The sequence below is a fragment of the Pelmatolapia mariae genome, linkage group LG3_W (genome assembly GCF_036321145.2).
Source record: "Pelmatolapia mariae isolate MD_Pm_ZW linkage group LG3_W, Pm_UMD_F_2, whole genome shotgun sequence".
Lineage (NCBI taxonomy): Eukaryota > Metazoa > Chordata > Actinopteri > Cichliformes > Cichlidae > Pelmatolapia > Pelmatolapia mariae.
The window spans coordinates 79,272,641-79,292,917 of NC_086229.1; the positions used below are offsets into that span (position 1 = coordinate 79,272,641).

Genomic DNA, 20,277 nt, shown 5'->3' on the forward strand with positions numbered 1-20,277 from the left:
CAGAATTTTCAATCTAAACCTGGTGAGTTTAGTGCAGAGGCAGATGATAATGGCGACAGTTTTTAGTGATGAAACTTATTTAGCAGTTTTTCTTTTTTCAGTTTCAGTTTTTTTACCCCATTTCAAGTAATTTTAGGACTATGGGTTGAGGTTTATAAAATTTGGGTTAGTTGTGTAATGTAAGTTCAAGCTGCTTGGATTCAGTTTGCTGAACCTGTTGGACTGTAAAACTGCGCTTCCCATGAAACACTGCGGTTTAAAAGCATCCGGCCAGCCAAATGTCATTTATTCCACTTAATAGATGAAAGGCAGGCAGTGCAGAGCTGATCAGTTCCTGGAGCAGTTTGCTCATGAGGAGTGGGCCAAAATACCTGCTGAGAGGTGCAGAAGTCTCATTGACAGTTACAGGAATCGTTTGATTGCAGTGATTGCCTCAAAAGGTTGTGCAACAAAATATTAAGTTGTGGGTACCATCATTTTTGTCCAGGCCTGTTTCATGCATTTATTTTTTTTAAATAATTCAGTTGAAACATGGTTGAAAAGCAATGTCTGACTTTCATTGGTTAAGATTTATAGAATTTTTTATTTATTATTACTTTTGTCAGATTAAAGTTATTTCTGTGACCATTGTGAGTTTTTCTTTCATTGACCGAAGGGTACCAACGATTTTGTCCACGTCTGTATATATATTCCTAAACAATATATTTCTAAACGTGTAGAAATGTTGGCCAATCAGAAGTCTAGACGCCTGGGTGGAAAAGAGTAAACAAAGATGGCGCATAGAAGCAGAACTTAACAATAACGTGGCGCACAGTGTGACGTCAAAAAAGGCGCACACATTTGATGCTGTTTTTTCTCAGTTGTCCTCATCCACTCGTAAACGCCAGGGCAGGAGTTTTGAAAAATTTCCGTTTTCAGTGACCGAAAACGCCGTTTACGTGTGTATTTTTTCAAAAATACCCGTGTACGTGTGGACGTAGCCCAAGAGATGTTCACCCCTACGTGTCCAAATTCCAGTTGAATCGCGCATGAGCGATGCCGCTACGAAAAAGCAGTAAATGTACATTTTTCTTTGTCTAAAACAAATCAATGCACTAAAATACATCATTCCGATCATTGCAAACTTAGAAATCGGATGTCCTTGCAGAGCCTTAACTCCATCTTGTACATCCGGTATGGACTGAAGCTGTCTGGTGAGGCTTGCTATGAACACCAGCTGCCTGGTAAGGTTTTGCAGCTTTTTGGCACATCAGCTGCTTACTCATTTAAGGAATCTACCGCATGTAACATAAACAGTTTGGTGGTGTTGTAATAAAATATACAGCCACAGGGGGGCGTTTTAAAAACGCACTCCCCAACTGCGCATGTCACTAATGGTCCCCACGGCACACCCGCCCTTCGTCCGCGTTAGGCGTCCGCCTTCTTGATTTAGAGGCGTTTTCGCGCAGGCTCTATGGCGAGCGTCCAGCGGGGGCCGCTGTTAAGTCAAGTGCTACAGCTGCTGAACCACACACACACACACACAAAGAGTGCCTATTTCGGGTCACTTTTGCCGGTCCCAAGCCCGGATAAAGGAGGAGGGTTGGAATTGTGACATTAAAAAAACAATAATCGCTAAAAGAAATTTAATTTGTAGTTTTAAAAATATTCTAAATGCATTGGTGGTGTTTTTTACTCACTTTATGCATCTCCCACGATGTTATTTCTCTCTTCTACAGCGCTGGTTACAATTACATAAACATGACCAATTATGTAAATTAGGCGATGACGTCATATGCTGACTTTTAGGACAGCCAATAGCGATTTTCCTTACTGAGGAGTCGGCAACACTGTGGACGGTTCATTTTTACCGGACTGTTGGCAGCATCTTTGACGGAAGGGACGCGTTGTTCTTACATAGACAGGTGTGTTGCGTACACTGATCTTTTTGACCTGTCGTAGAAGGATATGAAGCATTTCCTCAGGCTTTTTCTGCGCGGGCTTAAACACCCAGCTCAGCTTACAAAACAGACCGACGTTTGTTACAATTTGTGTTAGCTACACGCCGTCAACAGCTAAGCTGACTTGCATGAGCTCTGTCCCTGCTTCGTTATTAATGCTAGTTGCGGCAAATTGTTGTGTATAACGTCTTCTTCTTCTTCTTTTTAAGAACAAAATAAAATCATGCTGCTTCGCAAAGTGAGCCAGTCTTCCGCCCTGTGCAGCACCGTTCTCCGGATTCCTGCCGTGCTAACCGGGTGAGTAATCATCATTAATTATTGCTATAAAGGCTTTAGAATGAGATGTTTGTGTTTTACAAACATATCGTGTCTTGTCTGATCTGCAGAGGTCAGCGTCAGGCCGCGGTGGTGTTTGTCGGGCAAAACGGCCGTCTCTACGCAAGCCAGGCAGCCGAGGTGCGTTATGGTATTACATCGTATTTCATTATAATGCATTAAGTACACATTACTCTGTTTAACACGGGTGCTTCACGCTGTGGCTCCACTACATTTGATCGAGACTGTGTCCTTGTTTGGGTAATCGTAGCCTGCGTCTGATATAACTCCGACACCCCCTCCCGCTCAAACTGGGGGAAAGTTCACTGTTCACGTGACCCAGCATTAAAGGTGACACCGTAGTTGCTCAGGCAAGCGTTCACAATAAAACCAATAGACTGATGATGTCATACGTGGAGTTTCGCAATGATGCTTGCACACCCGACATTACCACAATGTTTTTAACAAAAATTCATAAATTTATCAGCAGTTGTAAAGTCAATGATCGTGTGTGTGTTTGTTGTTACTTTTGTTATTATAATTGTTATTAATGATATTATTTCTTTGTGTATAGTAAAACAAATCGTAATGATAAATATGTCTAAGCAGTTTTAAAGTCTTGCGGGTCTTCATCAGATGGACTGTGAACTTTTGGCTTAGCAAAATTGCTGTGACACAACAAGGAAATATTTACTACTGTTATCTGCAAATCAGAGTTTTTCCTGCTTTGGAAACAAAAGAGCTATCAATGGAAAATCACCACCACTGAGATAAAAAAATATATTTTTAGCCTAAAATGTATTTTAAAATAAAGTTTGGGTTTATCATATGGCCAGAAGTGTTAGGAAAATGGACAATAAGATACCCCAGAGTCATTGCCACAAATTTATCCAACCAGTCCAGTTTATCCTCCCAAGAGGTCAACTTTGATCTGGGATAAACTCTGTGTTTTTGTATTTGCTGAGAGGTCTCAGATAGTGCTGGACCCATATGCATTACATACAAACAAATATTTCTATAGTAGATTCTGGGGGAAAACAGGGGCTTTTCTATCCGTTAATTGTTTATCTACTACTTAATTACTCTGGTGTAATAGAAATGGAGCTGTGGGAGGTCTTCATCAATAGAAAATCAGTTTGCTGAGTCTTCAGGGCTTATGTTTTAATCATTATTGATGGTGTGAACTAAAGTTGGGCGATTGGACGAATATATCGACTATCGACAATAGGCTGAGGCTACCGTCAATCATTAATTTATTTATTTGCCTATGAGTAGGTTTGCTAATAATGTTGGTTTACGCTAACAGAAGCAGTCAACAGAAATAAATAATAGCACTATTTTAATGGCACCCTCCTTCAGCTGCGAGCAAATGCACCCTCCTCAGAGTGCCCAAATGCAGCAGTGATTCATTTACTCAAACTCATAAGAGAAAGAAAGAACGGCAGTAGCCTATGTTCAGAAAAAAGCAAAAACATTTTATTTAAACAGAACCACAATGGTGTGAAGGGAAATAAAGAAACTGGCTTCTTTTCCCACTATAACCCTGTTTATCTGTCTTACACACTCAACCAAACAACAAATAAGTTAAAAATCCAAATGTCTCTTCCAGCGAACATAAAAAAACCTAAAGTTACATCTTTTGCGATTTGGCGCATCTCAAATAAATAAATAAATAAATAAAGTAGCTATATTAATATTGAAACAAACAAAAAAAGAAGGTAAAATATTCCCTCCAGACAAGCATGTTTATTTTATCAGGTTTTAGTAGTGTGCGCAGGTTGTTAACAATATTACCAGCGGTGTTGGAGACACGTTCTGAAGGTGTGCCTGTGGCTGTTATACACAGATATTTCCGTGCCATGTATGACATAGATGGGAAACGTTTTTCATGCATTTTCTACCAAGCCAGTGGATCGTCTTCTCCGTCTGCGACCTCCTTGCTGAGGTAACAGTCCATTTCTATCTGCGCCTTCTCCTCCAGTGTGCAATTTGGCAATTAGTTCGTCCATGTTTGGACTTCTTCTGTATTAAAAATGCACAAATCAGTCTGTGCATGATTACATTGCTCTGTCCATCAAAAAAGTTTGCGCATGCCTGAATATATCGCCTATTGTCGGTTACTGGACTGACGATTGTCAGCTGGAAAATTTTTACATATCGCCCAACCTTAGTGTGAACCCAGGTCCCTCTTACAGTGGCACTGTTTGGTCCTTTTGACCAGCACATATAAAGTCTGATGATATTGCCTCTGGTGGTGCTGTTACACAGAGATGTTACTAGTGACTTATGGAGATCATCACTATAAAAAATAAGTGGTCACAAAGCTACACCAGCAGACCACCATTAAATATCTTGGCCAGACTTGGAAGTACTGGTGTCAGTGGATACGGAGGACAATGTGGAGGTGCCTGTTTTGTCCATTTGGATTTTCTTCTTATTGAAAACACTTAACCTCTGCCAATGATGCTGCGTCAAATAAAACAGTCAGAAGGTGATCTGGTTTTCAAAAGGTACCAAGCTAGACCTGACTTCACACTGGCACCGCATCAGTGGAACAGCTGTGTTTATTAACACGGTTATTAACTTGAATTGGCAGCGAGTCCTGGTCAACACAGTAATTATTAGCTGGGAACAAAGTTCATACCTATTTTGTTGCTTTAATAAAATAAACATATGTAAATCCTGCTCCAAGGTCGTGCTTTTAATAAACACGAGCTCACAGGGTGTTGTCTGTATAGCTAAAAGCAGAACTTTATGACAGCCCTGTGATAAACACTTTTATTGTGAGGCGTAATAAATCTTGTCTCTATGAAATTAAAATGCAATTCACTGGAAGTTAATTAATTATGAATCAGGAACAAAAGGAAATTGTTGTGCTGTAGTTTACAGTGATTTAAAAACATGAACCACATACTCAGCACTCAGCTGAGTGGCTGTACCCTTGGCTTCACCTCTCACCTAGTTGAGATCGGAGCTGGTGTCCCGATTGAAACTGGAAAAACTGTAGCCTGTGTGCTCTTAACATTTAATCACCAAACAGCACTTGACAGCAAACTGTCTCCCTCTGTGTACCTTCATCCTGTTGGCTACATGGTGGTAAACCTTCAGGTGTGCTTTTCCTTTTACATGAGTCAACCTGACATTTTGTATGGTTAAGCAGTGTTTTTGTATGTTTTGTAAGCTTTGTTGCGGAGAGAGTTTGTAGCTTCCTTTACTTTTTTCACTTTATTCATTTTAAACATAATTTATATAATTTTGTCCTCTGCTCTGTTTGTGGTTTCAGGCAGTGCTGGAGAAGCCTGCAGCAGTCGGCAGTGACGCTGCCACCAAAGTGGAAAAGAAGACAGCTGCTGTTGCTGTATGTTTACTATCTGCTTTATAAGCAAGTCTTACATTTATAATGGCCAAAATCTGGTTAAAATCAGTCAGTCTACTTTATATTTTTAAAGTAAAAGGTTCCCAGTGGAGTTTTTGAATCCTAGAAGCAATAGGGCACATGTTTCTTTAAGAATGGGTCCCTCTTTACAGCTGTTTTATTTGCTCTTTAAACACAACACACAGAGGCTTTCAGTGTTCTCAATTCACCAGCAGGTGGCAGCATAAATCACAGCAATGTACCTACAAAAGCAGGCAACTAAACGTAGATGTATATAGACAATTATACACATTTGGTAGGCCCTAAGGGCTTTAAGCTTGACCTTTCTTGTAGCTCCATAGAGCAGTTTCAGCCTTGGTGTTTGAGTTAACTTAAATGTTACTGTTTGGATTGTCTTTTCACAGGAATCCAAATCATTTGCTGTCAACCTTTTCAAAGGGCAGATCACAATTTCCCAGGTTTTTCCCTTTCCCCAAGGTAAATCCATAGGATGTATTTATGTTCTTACCTGATTTAAAATAAAAATAAAGCCAGCTTCTTGCTGATTGGCTTTGTTAAACTGAAAAACTGTTGTCAGTGTAATGGTTTGTCTGTGCCGCAGCCCTCAATGAAGAGCAGGAGCAGTTCCTTCGAGAGCTCGTGGGGCCATGCAGCAAATTTTTTGAGGTAATTGAAAATCTTAGTCTGACCTCACGCTCACTGCTCCTATACACCCCCAAACCCTCCACTCACCGATTCCCCCTCCATGTTTCTGCTCCCTGTGGACAGGAGGTAAATGATCCAGTCAAGAATGATGTCTTGGAGAAAGTGGAGGATCAGACCATGGAGGGCCTGAAGGAGATGGGTGCCTTTGGTCTGCAGGTGCCAGCTGACCTGGGTGGCGTTGGTCTCTCAAATACTCAGGTACAGCTTGCTTGACTTAATTATGATATTAACAAGATGGCAATGGTTTAAAAAAGTTTAACGGAAATTATCCATCCAACAGTACGCCCGGCTGGTTGAGATCGTTGGCAGTCATGATTTGGGGGTCGGCATCACTTTGGGTGCACACCAGTCCATTGGTTTCAAGGGAATTTTGCTTTATGGGAATAAAGCTCAGAAGGAAAAATATCTGCCAAAGCTCGCCTCAGGTAAGAATACCAGCATCGGCTGGAGAAGACTGGAGACGTTCTATCTCTTTATTATTGAAAGCTAAAAAAAAAGCTATAAACAATAATGTTGGAGGAACACACTGTGCTAGAAAAGTCTAACTTTCATGTGAAAGAAAAGCTTAGTCATTTCTGTTGTAAATTTTTGCTTTGACAGTGACACTGTGTGTGTGTTTGTGTGTTACTCCAGGCGAGAAGATAGCCGCCTACTGCCTGACTGAACCAGCCAGCGGTTCTGATGCCGCCTCTATCAAAACCAGTGCTGTTCAGTCGCCCTGCGGAAAGTATTTCACCCTCAATGGAAGCAAGATCTGGATCAGGTGAGGACTCCAAGGAAGTTCTTGGTGACTAATTTACTAAAAAACAGTCCGACTTGATGACAAACCTAAAAATAGAAAACCGGACAAACCACAGCACAGTCTGCTGAGGAGGGTGAAACGTTCTCTCCATAGTTACTGCATATGTTTAAGAGCTTTAGATCCATTCTTCTGTATATGCTTAAATGGTTTTCAAAATGTTGCTGAGCTGAGACACTTTGCACTGTGCACTATACACAAGTCTGTTCTGGTGGTTATAAGACTGTGTACCCTCTGAACAACCACTCGCTTTCTCCCATCAAAGCAATGCACAACCGCAGTGGTTAGTGCAGCCGACACCTGTCTCACTTTCTCTCGCTCGAGTACAACTTCCTGTTACACGAAGACTAGGGAGTACGTGCTACTGTCTGTCATTAATAGCGAGATGCTGCGTGATTGCTTAGAAGCAACAGCTGACTGGCGTCATACATGGATAAAATATGAATAAGTAGTTTAACCGTCTTGAGGGGAGCTTTAATTTTATGCTTACTTGTAGCATTTAAAAAAAAAACTTGTATTTTATTAGTGTCTAAATCAGCGTTTAGTCCTTTTAAAACTCCTGTTTTTAGAGTTGACGTATTTGAAAAGTAATCTTCAAGTAAAGCTTGACTGTTTGACAGCTGAAGCTTTTTTGTGCTTTCACCACAAGGGGGCAGAATTACACAGTGCATCCAGCGACACAGTAATGGCCACTCCATTCTAAATAACCTTGTCTCCTCAGCAATGGAGGTTTGGCTGAGATCTTCACTGTATTCGCCAAGACGCCCATGAAGGACCCCAAGACTGGGGAGATGAAGGACAAGATCACGGCGTTCATTGTGGAGAGGAGCTTTGGAGGAGTGACAAGGTGAGCGCTCCTTTTCTTAACTTAGCAGACTGTTTGCCACTAAACCCTTTCTTTTTGTTGTGGATGAAACTTTTTATTTCTTCCTTCCCATCATCATAAACCTTACTTCTCTCTCGCAGTGGCCCTCCGGAGAAGAAAATGGGCATCAAGGCTTCCAACACGGCTGAGGTCTACTTTGATAACGTGCGAGTGCCGGCCGAGTGCGTGCTGGGCGAAATCGGAGGCGGATTCAAGGTGGCAATGAACATCCTGAACAACGGCCGCTTTGGCATGGCGGCCGCCCTCTCCGGCACCATGAAGAGTGTCATCGCCAAAGCTGTGAGTGAATCCCCTCCAGGCTCCTTAGGTGTAGAAAAGAAGGGAAGTGGGTGAAGCGCACCGGTGGAGCTCTTCTCTCGAAGCCTATGGCTTTTACTTATGGTTTAGTTTCTATATGTGCTGTCAGGTTTCCCACTTGCTGCATTGTTTCTTATCTGTAACCAATATTGTCTGTGTTGCAACTCATTTCGTTTTGCTTTGTTCTTCGTTGTGGGTTAGTGGGAAATTCCCCTTCTCTTTGTGGCCTCTTTCTGCTTCTTGCTGCGCTTAAATGTGCTGAAGGCCTCCGTTCGGCTCTGTCTACTGAGAGGATTCAGCTTTTTTGAGTAGTAAAGCAGATCTGCAGCTCTGTCAGATTTTTTTTTTAACTTAAATTACTTAAAATCAATGTTATGTTTATTAAAACAGTTTGAATTGCTACCAGTAGATGGTCATAAGACACAGTGACAACACACACTGGTTAATGGAGTCCTCTTTTGAAGCCTGACCGTTTTGGCTGTCTCGGCATTTAAAAACTAAATGTTTGAGCGACTGAGAAATCAAGACAACGCAGACTTATTCAGTAGCAACTTGACAGTCACATCCAGTCGTGTCCTGCTTTATTGTCTCCTTTAATATAAATACAAAAATAACTGACTAAATGAACATCCTGCCGTGACTCAAAACGAACAGCTGAGAACGTAACGGCTTACTGAAAGCGTTTAATGAGGCCATAGGTCAAGGAAGATGAGGCGCAGCTTCTCATGAACGATGATAAAAGCAGAGTTGGACTATAAATATTTAATGAGGCAAATGAGACAAACAGAGAACGTAACATCGCATTCGCAGGAGGATGTTGAACACATAAATCAATCAAATTGGAATAAATATTTTTTTAAAAACATCGTGTGTGGAGATGCAAAGTTTCATTCAGATTGGCCCGCCTGTTAAGGAGGAGATGAGGTAAGTGGAGACGTACGTGCACTTTGATCATTATGATCATATTTTTTGATGGAAAAAAATTTGTGCAGATGCTGATATAAAAAACACAAATTTATCTGGCCAGTAGCTGATGTGGTATTATTATTATTATTATTAGATTTAGGTAGACTAAAGCATACTGCTACTCATAACTCTTTCACTTGTTTACAACACTTGTCTTTTACCAAGTGCATAACTGATGTGACACAACAGAAAACCACTGTTTACTGACATATCAGCACTGATATGTAGGTGACCGTGGACCTCTTCTTCAGTTGCAAATGTTTGACTACTAGAAAAATACATTAATATTAAGCCAGTGTCCACATGTACCTGCTGAAAACATGAAGAGAAATTTACTTCAAAGTCAGTGTTACTGCGCTTATAGTAAATGAGATTCACAAATCAGCTCTGCAGCTTAACTGTAGCTAAGCTACAGTAAGCATATTTTATTGCTGTGACTGAAGGGATTTCTCGCCCGGGGGGGAAAAACGTGGTTGTTTTGTTTGAGCAGTTGCGTCGGCTGGAGAGAAAACTGTGAAAAGTTAATGCGGGGGGAATTCCTGCCCCCTCAGCGTTTTTACTGAGGGAGAATCTCATGCACAGGAGGCACAGGGAGCCGGTTCTCATGCACTTAGAGAAATGACTGTCTCACATGCTGATAAAGAGAAGTTCATTTTTTCACTGTTTAATGTCATGCAGCCATAAACTGCCTTCAGTGAGCGCTTGCGACCTAATTCAACACTAATCTCAACGTGTGAAGTTTTTAAAGAAAGCACGGTTCTTTTCAGCTCGGTTGTTTGTTTTCACGTCTCGTTTTGACACATTGCCACCAGTTTTGCACCTCACCACAATACTGATCATGCTTCTTTTTGTGGTGACCGGCAGCTCCACCAAACTTCCTCTTCTCATACAAAAAAAAACAGCTAGATAGCAACAGCATTTCAGGGCACCATTGCTAAAAAAAAAACAAAAAAAAAAAACACTTGCAAAATCTTGTTTCCTCATATCTCGTGGTTTGAGTCGACTTCTTGACTTAAAATAATGAATTGTGGTCTGATAGCGGCCTGTGCTTTTCCACTTTTCGTCAGGTGGACCATGCAGCCAACAGAACCCAGTTTGGGAACAAGATTCACAACTACGGAGTCATCCAGGAGAAGGTGGCTCGCATGACTATGCTGCAGTACGTCGCAGAGGTCAGACAACACAACACGAATCTGTAACGCTACCTCACCTGGTGCCGCGCTGAGCCGTGTGGTGCCGGTTCTGAGAAGAACCTTGCTGATTAATGGTTTGCTGTTATCTTGACATCGTGGTTGATTTCCTGTTTTACTGTCAGTCAGCATAATCTGCTTGTCAGCTCACTGGGCTTTATTTAACACAGAGAATGTGCTGAGATGCCTTTTTTTTTTAATGTGACGAATTCAAATTAAATTCAGTTTTGATTGTCTTTATGAGAAAGGTGTCAAACTCATGGTACCATTACTTCTGTGTGTTTTCTCAGTCCATGGCCTACATGGTCAGTGGAAACATGGACGGCGGAGCAACCGACTTCCAGATCGAAGCTGCCATCAGCAAGATATTTGCCTCTGTAAGAAATTTTGTCCACTTTAATGTTTGTAGTGCAAGCCTTTTATTTCAGCTTCTGCGGTAACCAGAAAGCCTTTAAGGATGTTTGGCTTCAATTTTTCTGTTAGCACACATTAGTGGGGAACGTGGCACTTATTTCATAATCTTCATGAGGTTCCTTTTTCTGTGGAAGACAGAAGGATGGTAAATAGAGGAAGCATATGTCTCCTAACTGATGTGAGATGAAATGTGATAGTGTGTTTAGGAGTGCTAAACGTCTTTTACATGTCTGTGTTTCTTTGTGTAATTGAGACAGGAAGCAGCATGGTTTGTGACAGACGAGGGCATTCAGGTTATGGGCGGCATGGGTTTCATGAAGGTGAGTCCTCAGTCCACATCCTGTTAGTTACAAACCAGGTAACACGGGGACAAATGTATTTGACAAAATGTAAAGTTTGTGTTTTTTAAGTTAGAGTTTAACATCCTGCTGAAAGCAGCTGAAACAGTAGACAAAACAGGAATTTCTCGATACTCAGAATTTATACCTTGTGTATAGTCACTTTTTCTATAGCACCAAATCACAACAGCATTCACTTTATATTGTAAAGTAATGACACTCCATTAATAGAATCAAACTCGAACAATCAACCAATCCACTAGGTCTGTGAAGGTTCTCAGTCATGGACCCCCTAACGCCTTAACACCCACTCACATTCGGGGCCATTTGACCATGGGAAATCACATGATAGGGTGGAGCTAGGTTTCACGATGAGCTCACCTGAAACCTTGGCTGATTGTGACCTACACCCGTTTTCACACCTTGGCTCGTGTGATTAGGTAGAGGATCATTATGGGGTCCATTGTCCCTCTTGGGGGGGACACTCCCACTTAAATTTGGGACTCTCCACCATTTGACCCTAGAACTGAAGAAGCTTCTTGGATGAGAGATGAAACGTCTTCAAGCAATTTAAAGAAGTCAAGACGCTTTCCAAGCTGCTTAGACAACCAACCCACTATAAGCAAGCAGTTGGTGACAGTGGGAAAGAAAAACTCCCTTTTAACAGGAAGAAGGCTCCAGCAGAAGCCAGCTCAGGTAGGGGCGGCCATCTGCTGCCACTGTTGTTGCTCTGTCTCCGGACCTTCCTCTCAGTTTTTCATTATTCTATCCCAAAAGGGCAAAAATAAATATTTTTTTAAAAAAACCCTAATGATGGGGCTTGATGTGGTGTCAGTGTAAGGTTTCACAGAAGACGTGATTGATAGCTTGCTCATTAGCCTGCAGAAATGGAAGTGTGTGCATTTAAGAGTAATCGCTGTTCTTATCCCTTTCACAGTTAGTGGTTACAAGTAGCTGAACAGTTCATTGTCAGGTCGACGTTGTTGGACGACTTAAGCTATTTGCTGCTGTACTAGTTCACATTGTTCACACGGATGTTCACATTGGTTACACAAACATTAGGTAGTAGGTAATGGATAATAGGCATTGATTTGGAAATAACTTGAGCTTATTATATAATATTATACTATTCAGTGTATTTCTAACTAGGCAGCTGTAAGCTTTTAAAAGAGGGATGTGGTGGCTGCAATAAAGGGAATTGAAAATATCAACATTATGAAGTTTGCCTTGTGCTTCGATGCAATGTTTTTCTGCTGCTGAAAAACAACATGTTATGAAGGTGTAGATGTTAATTAATATTAACAATAATTCACTGTCCAACCTAAAATCCATCAGGTCAAGAAAAAGCTTTAATTTTCAGATTTTTAAATATTAACAGATTTTTTTGAGACAATATTTTTTATTATTTGATTTTTAATCTGAAAAGTGTTACAAAGGGGATGAAATATATATGGTGTAGTACACCTCATGCCCCCCTTTAGACTCACCCCTGCTTGCTTCAGTTATCGCATTAATGTACAGCTGCCGTCAGCCTTCAGTAAGTTGCATAATTCAAACGTGCTGTCAGACCAAGTGAACAGCTCATCTGCAGATTTTAATGTAGCCTTACTTCTGGGGGCTTACTGCAGATTTTTCTCTTTGTAAAACAAGCGGCGGTGGATGGAGCAGCTACAAAGTTTGCTTTTCTTCACGTCGGAGTTTGTTGATCAGGTGGTTTGATTAAGGACTCCTGCTCACATTTACCCAGTAAAGGTTTTAATGGTGATTACAGGAACAGCACTGTTTTCCTTTGCTCAATCTGAGCTCACTGTTTCGGTAATGGCTCCGCCTCTTCGCTCTTTGCGGTGTGTAAACAGACTCCGGCTCCGCGTTAAAACTCTTTGACGATGAAAGCCAAATTTTAATGTATTAACATGACCCCGCTCTACACCCCTACAAAGTTTTATTCGAATTCAGAATGACAAGCACGCTACCAAAAACATAACCTGCTTGGCGGAAGTAACTGCTACACTGTTTGTGATGTGGTGTGTTTGAAAGAAAGAAATTATTGGCTTATAATATTCACATGATGTTTTTACATGTTTGCAATCAAATATCAGCATCGGACTCAACTTCAAATCAGTTTTTAAGGGTGGTGCTTAAAGATCCTGTACTGGTCGGGCTCTTATCTTTGCATGATGTATCAGTGAAACCTGGGTAATTTTCCTTTTGTCCTGCTCTGGTCTAAACTATCCATGAATGTCCGGGTTTCTATACAGTAGGAATGAAGTGAGTTTAACTTGAACTGAGACCGCCGGGGTTATTTCTCCTAAAGACATCGCTTTTTTTTGTTGTTGTTGTTGTTTGTTTGTTTTGTTTTGCGCAGCCACAAAAACAAAGGCTCCTACAACATGTAGGGGAGCAGTAAACATCAGCAGTATCAACACTGGGAATGTGTGTAGATTGTTTTTGGATGTATGCTGACTGTGGTCACATGCGCAGTTTCCTGATAGTTGCGCTCATCTTTTGGCTGCACTTCTGTTTGTTTTTTGTTTTTATCTCAAACACGGCTGTCAGTAAACGTTGGCGAAACTTTGACAGGTGTGGCAAGCACTCAAACAAGGATGCACCTAAAGGATCCGCATTTCCTCGTTTTATGCGCTGGAAGATAAAATCGTTTCCCCGCTCTGTTTACTGTGTGTTTCTGTCCACGTAACCATCGGCAGGAGAACGCTTCAGTTTTTGTTGTGATGATGATGGTGATGGTGAGCTAATGGCCTCTATCTGTTTATAGTTTTAAACAGAAGTAATGATGTAATTGGGCAACAGACCTTTGTTGTTATCCATTAAAGATGCACAGGTGTGGCTAAGACTTCTCAGAAGCCTTTGCACTGTATAGTGGCAGGTGCTCGCCTTGCTGTTGCGGTATTGAGTCATGTAGTTGCAACAGACGAGGCGGCATACACACTCAGAAAATACTGAGACCACATTCGAGTGAAAAAAAGATATCGAGCTAGAAGTTCACTAGAATAGACTGGAAACAACCAGCTGAAGATACGGGGGCGTGGTGGAGCTGTGTAAACAGTTTTGTGCTGCTTAAAATAAACCAGACAGCACAGAAGAGAAAAAAAATAAGTTTGCTGCTTTGTTTTGTTTTTAGTTCAGTGGAAAGTGTGCTCAGTCATGGAGGACAATGTACTATGACTTTTAAAAAACAAAAAGTTTAGTTCAGCCACTGTAAACAATGATTTACACTCTGAGTACTTGTATAATTGAGTTACGATTGGATTGGTCTGATCTAAAGCTGCTTAAAATAATTCCACTTCCTTTGTGTTACGTGCCAGTTGATAGTGGAATTAGTTGCACAGCAGCGGGGGGGACGAATGCAGCAGGCAGGCTTTTAGCGGTTCTGCTCGCTCTGTGCGTTTTGACTCAGGGTTTCACTTCAGCAAGGAAACCAAGTCAAAAGTGTGCTGGTGTACATTTTCATTTCTGTGCCACTTAAAATATGCACACTGGTTTCCACATACAGAATTCAGAAGGGGTGCAAAAGCCTCTATTCCTCTTTAACGGTGCATTTTCATTACCTTATTTCAGGGCGTTAAATGGACATGAGATGGGAAAGAATTAAGAGTCAAGAGCGCTAACCTCGGAAAATGTACAATATTTGCATTCCTTCTGTCTTATTAGGGCTTTTAGTTGCTTAGTTAGTTCTTCTTTTTTTTTTAATAATTCAAGTATTTATTAGATTTTGCATTTTATAACAACAAATACAAAAATGCAACAACCAAAAACAAGAAGCAAACAAACAAAAAAACAAACAAAACAAAAACAGTAAGGTTTTAACATCCGTTGCATTAGGCTCAAATGTCCAAGTCAGGTAAACATGTAGGTGCAAAAGTTGTCCCACAGTTCAGCTGCAGCCACATGATGTAACTTTCCCAACATCTTTTCACAAGCAGCGTTCCCAATCATTCTTTCTTTCCACATTTTAAGCGTTGGCATATGGGAGTCCTTCCAGTGTTCCAAAATGATACGGGCACATGTTACCAATGCAGTACTTAACACTCTAAACTGGTGTTTATTTAATTGTAGCACCTCTCCTTTGTCTCCTAGTAGACATAATTTAGGTGATCTGGGCAAATTACACTTAGTTGGTTAGTTGTTATTTTTAGTGCTTTATTGAGGTGGAGCTGAAAAGCAATGGAGCCCATCATGTTCTTTATTTGTGTTTGTTTCTGCAGGACGCTGGAATGGAGAGAGTGATGAGGGATTTGAGAATTTTCAGAATCTTTGAGGGCACAAACGACATCCTGAGGCTCTTTGTGGCTCTGAATGGCTTCCAGGTAACACAGAAATTTCCTCTGTGTGTGTGTGTGTGTGTGTGTGTGTGCTTTGTGAAAGTACAGAGGAAGTGGATTCTGCTTGCTGTATAAAATGCTGAAATTCTGTGATAAGAAGCAACTTCCTCTACACATTTCACATTTGAGTTCTGTATCACATCCACGTTTTCTGCACTTCACTTCTCCTCACTCTCTATCAGGAAGTACTGGTTCTTAACATGTTGCATATGACTACAGATTGAGCAATCCAGATAAACCCTGGCTCCTCCTGACTATGTTTAGCACTTCGCTCAGCAGCTTGCATGTGCTTCCCTGCAGAATGCTGGAAACCAGCTGAAGAGCCTGCAGAAGGCCCTGAAGAGCCCCATCAGCAACGCCGGCGTGCTCGCAGGAGAAATCACCAAGAGAGCCAAAAGGTTGGTTTAGCTTCTGCAACACTGTTTTTCCTTTCTGTATGTCTGGAAGGCAGTGGGTGTGCAATCAGGGGTCGCCCCTTGCAAAAAATAGAACGTGACCTGAAGAAGTGATACAGCTTCCAGGCTGATGTCGACAGATACAGCAGTTATGCCATCAGATTAATGGAAATGGAGACATTTTTTATGCACTCTTCCTCTTTCCGAGAAAAGCAGTGATGTGAAAATGATTTTCTTACACTTGTGTACTCGCAGCACAAGCAGGAGGCAGAAAAGTGTGGCTTCCTCCTCTCTTTGTGTTAATTTGATTAAGACTTCCTTTTAACCGTTTACTTAACGCTCTCAGAGGCTGTGTGAGTGCTTTTATAGCTCAGGCATACAGGCTCATATAACTGCGGTGCAGATCATTTATCCTCTCTACTCCGCCTGCCCAATTCTAGGAGACACTGAAAGCTGCTTGCACGTCAGGGTCTGTAGTCTTGCTTATACATTCGGGCCTTTTCATAGCAACAGTAGCACACAAAGGTGTTGTGTGGTGCTGCATTGCGCTGGTTGTGCAATTAATATAATGAACGGCTAAAAACAAACAGTCAACCACTGAACGCATCATAGAGAGACTTTTAGACGCGGTGCATTTATTTGATAGCATTTATAGCATAAACTTGTCATAACCTCTGTATAGAGCCTCAGCTGCAGGTTTCAGTCAGTTTGACCAGCTGTTTGGCTTATTTTTGTTCTGTATTTAATTTAAACATGGTTAACTGTACAGCTTCCCACACACTGTATATAAAAGATGGTCTTAGCCATCGTGACTTCACCATTTGGGAATTTTGGGACTTTGTCGCTGGCTATTCCAACCAGGCATTGACAATGCATGACTACATTTTACTCACGAAAACTGGAGTACAAACTTCTTTGATAGGCTGTATATCAGACAGCATATTATTATTATTATTAACAGGACAAATTAATTTTTATAGCACATTTAAAACAACAGAATTGACCAAAGTGTCAGCGTGCCAGCACAGGTGCTGTCACACACCTATCTTTTAATTTTTAGCTTTTAAAAAACATCCATGTGCACTGCATCATGGGAGTCTTTGAGGGCTGGCCTTTAGACTGAGCAATTTTTGGCTTAAACCTGGAGCCTCGAGGTTGCTGTTTGGGATCAACAGATCCATCGTAGACTCGGACGGATGGCTGAACGATGCTGTCGGTGTTGCTGAGAATGACTTTTTGTTGTGTGTTGTGTAACGCGGTCCTCTGTTCTTCACAGGAAGGCAGGTTTGAGCACAGGTCTGACGCTGCAGGGGACGGTGCATCCTGAGCTGGCACACAGCGGAGAACTGGTGTGTTATTTTTCTTATTATTTGTATCGATCAACTGCTATTTATGAGAAAAACCCATCTAAGGGGCTGGCCCAGGCTGACTGAATGGGTGCCTGGCAGTTTTAAGGACCCTTTGTTTACTAATGGAACATTTCCTCGTGCGTTGCCTTCATTTTCTGCTTTCTGCTACAGTCTGCGTGTTTCTTAACGCTCTGCACTTTTTGTTGTTTCTGCTTTCCAGACAGTTAAAGCCATTGAGCAGTTTGGAGGAGTTATCGAGGAGCTGCTGATCAAACATGGCAAGAAGATCATCGGTGAGAGTGTGTGTGTGTGTGTGTGTGTGTGTGTGTGTGTGTGTGTGTGTGTGTGTGTGTGTGACTGCGGGTGTTTCAGCTCACCTGGAAGATTTGAACTTGACTATATTATGAGTTATATCTGACAGTTTAGAAATGACATCTTGGCATTTTATTAACAAATGTTTGTTTTTTTTCTAACTTATCTAAACTTGTGTGCTTTCATTTTTCAGATGAACAGTTTATTCTCAAGAGAGTCGCAGACTGCGCCATTGACATCTACGCCATGGTGGTTGTCCTGTCAAGGTATGCAAAAGTGCAAACAACAGATTTAAGTCTTCGTTCTTTTTTTTTTTCCACTAACCACACCATCCTTTCTATCTGTCCCCGTTGCGCTCTTTCTGCACGCTCCCACCCACCTTCTAAACTAAGGTCTTCTTTTATTCCACAAACAAACTCCTACGCAGCCCAAAGCGACGTTTCTTGTGAACGTCTTTTTTTCTCGGCCTCTTTCTGCAGGGCGTCACGAGCTCTGAGTGAAGGCCACACATCAGCTCAGCATGAGAAGTTGCTGTGTGAGACCTGGTGTACCGAGGTAAGATCCTCTGCAGAGCCAGACACAAACACGTGCTGCTATGTAAGGAGGATGTTCGGTGTTTTTAATGAGCTGAGCCGTGGCTAGCAATCTTAGGTAGTGCCGCTGTGGTAAGTAGTGGGATATATGATTAAAGAGAGAGTGAAGACACAAGTTTTAAATATAAACCAGAAGCACTCGGAGAGCGCAAACCAAGGCACTCACCCTCTGAGCAATATTTACCTTTAAGGGAATAATACTGTATTTGTATATAAACATTATAGGTATTCAATGTTGAGTAACTGGACTAAAAATAAAGCTCTATAAAGCATTATTATCACTTTGACCTTCAGAGGAATCTGTTGACCTTCAAGGTGAGATCTGAGGTCGAAAATGACATGATGTTTTAAATCTTTATACAGCGTTACTGGTAATAATTATAGTTTCTACGTTATAACGCTTTTTGTCAGTTTGTGACTAATAGGTCATTGAGTTGACTTTGGACACCTTGGTGGATGTAAGCCAAGGTCTAAATGAGCATTAGCACAACCCTGCGCTACACTCCTACAAAGTTTAATCAGAATTCAGTCAAATGTTTTGACATGTCTTGTTTACAGAGACAATGGCACTGTGAATAAAAACATAAGCTCTCCTTGGCTGAGGAAATAAGTCCATACTTTACCTCTGTGGTGTTCTGATGCCATCACGATCGGTTTGGCATCATCACTCTCCTCCTCTCTCCGTTCCCCAGGCTCACGACAGGGTCATGCACGAGATCAAGTCTCTCCACTCCAGCGAGTCCAGAAAGCTCTTCAGCAACATGCGGGCCATCTCTGCAGCGGTCGTGGAGAACGGAGGAGTGTTTGCTGCTCACCCCCTGGGTTTCTAAACGCCCTCGCTCTTTCTGCGTTTCTTCAGTCTTCTGAACATCTCGTCACGTATGCCAAGTCCTCCCGGACTTTTTTGGCATTATTCCTCTGACACACATCAGTGCCCTTTTTTAATTTATGAGATGCATTTACAGCCTCAGAAACTGGTTTTGGTGTCTTCTTTAATCCCCCTGCTTTTTTTCCTGTCATTTATTTATGACATTGTGACTCAAGGCATTTAAATTTTGAGCTGCACTTTTGTTCTGTGAGACATAAAAATGTCATGCGAGTCGGAAAAGTCACAGTTCTACATTTGTCTGAAGTGTGAAGGGGGCTTTGAAATGCACCCTTTCCTTTGTATCCAAGCCTTCATTATGTAAACCCTCAGTGTTTAATCTGTTAATACATTAATTTATGCTCTTTTGATTCTTGGTAATTAACCATAAATACAACGATATCAATGCAACTTTAAGTCAGGGAGCCAGTTAACAGGAAACTGATGTGTCTTTAAAGGACAGATTTTTACACTTGGTGTTTAAATGTAGAGAACAGCGTGATGTTTGTTCTTAACGCCTTTCTGCATGTTCAGTTTGCTCGTTGATCAACAGACACACAAATATCAAGACTGTAAAACCTTTTTGCCTTAGAAACCGGCTCGAACACACAAAGCTTTCCTAACAATACTCTGCTCTTTACTGTTATCAGCCACCTGGAACTGCAGTGAATGTAACATCGTCTGTGTACCATGTTTTAAGTTTTCTATCATTTATTTCTCTACCGTAGCGAACGTGTAACAAAGTGGGAGCCTGTATAGGCTGTAACTATACTGCTTTTTTCTGCCAATAAAGTCCATTTTCTCCAGACTATGTCTCGCCCTCTTTGTGATTTTCAGCACGTACAGCAACACTGACTTTTAGTAGCACTTAAAAAGAAAAAAAAATCCCATCACTGCAATATTTTTACCCATCTTGCCGCCAAACAAGCTTCCTATTTCTGTTGTATTCATAACAAACTTTGCTAATTCAGTTTCACTTCTGCAGTACGGCTCTTCAAGGGCAGGTGCCTTACAGGAAAGCCAGTATTTGCTTTTATGTCAGGAGTCGTCTGCCGGTGTGTATACAAGTGAAGTGCAAACAGATGAACCCCTTCCTGTCTTTACACAGGCATATGCACACGAGATGACAAGCGTTACTTATGTGGGTGAGAGACTAAAGAGCTTAATGCGAAAGGTGCCGATGCTGTAGAAGGCCTG

At 41.4% G+C, this 20,277-nt stretch overlaps 1 protein-coding gene across 1 annotated transcript; it reads left to right on the top strand.

Annotated features, from left to right (window-relative positions):
- The first annotated feature begins 1,801 nt into the window (after positions 1-1,801).
- On the top strand, positions 1,802-19,888 carry acadvl (acyl-CoA dehydrogenase very long chain). Its single transcript, XM_063469969.1, has 21 exons — positions 1,802-1,904; positions 2,150-2,237; positions 2,327-2,396; positions 5,539-5,613; positions 6,036-6,108; positions 6,233-6,297; positions 6,400-6,534; positions 6,617-6,761; positions 6,970-7,099; positions 7,857-7,982; positions 8,102-8,300; positions 10,352-10,456; positions 10,765-10,851; positions 11,146-11,208; positions 15,450-15,551; positions 15,867-15,964; positions 17,238-17,310; positions 17,531-17,603; positions 17,816-17,888; positions 18,102-18,177; positions 18,908-19,888. Exons 2-21 carry the CDS (start codon positions 2,164-2,166, stop codon positions 19,043-19,045), a joined length of 1,980 nt encoding a protein of 659 aa, XP_063326039.1. The 5' UTR covers positions 1,802-1,904; positions 2,150-2,163; the 3' UTR covers positions 19,046-19,888.
- The last annotated feature ends 389 nt before the right edge of the window (positions 19,889-20,277 follow it).

Excerpts from the sequence above, each read along its gene's own strand:
- acadvl (XM_063469969.1), top strand. The coding sequence starts at position 2,164 with ATGCTGCTTCGCAAAGTGAGCCAGTCTTCCGCCCTGTGCAGCACCGTT. Across the intron at positions 17,604-17,815 it reads ACATGGCAAGAAGATCATCG|ATGAACAGTTTATTCTCAAG; the intron begins GTGAGAGTGTGT and ends TTCATTTTTCAG. Across the intron at positions 17,889-18,101 it reads ATGGTGGTTGTCCTGTCAAG|GGCGTCACGAGCTCTGAGTG; the intron begins GTATGCAAAAGT and ends CTCTTTCTGCAG.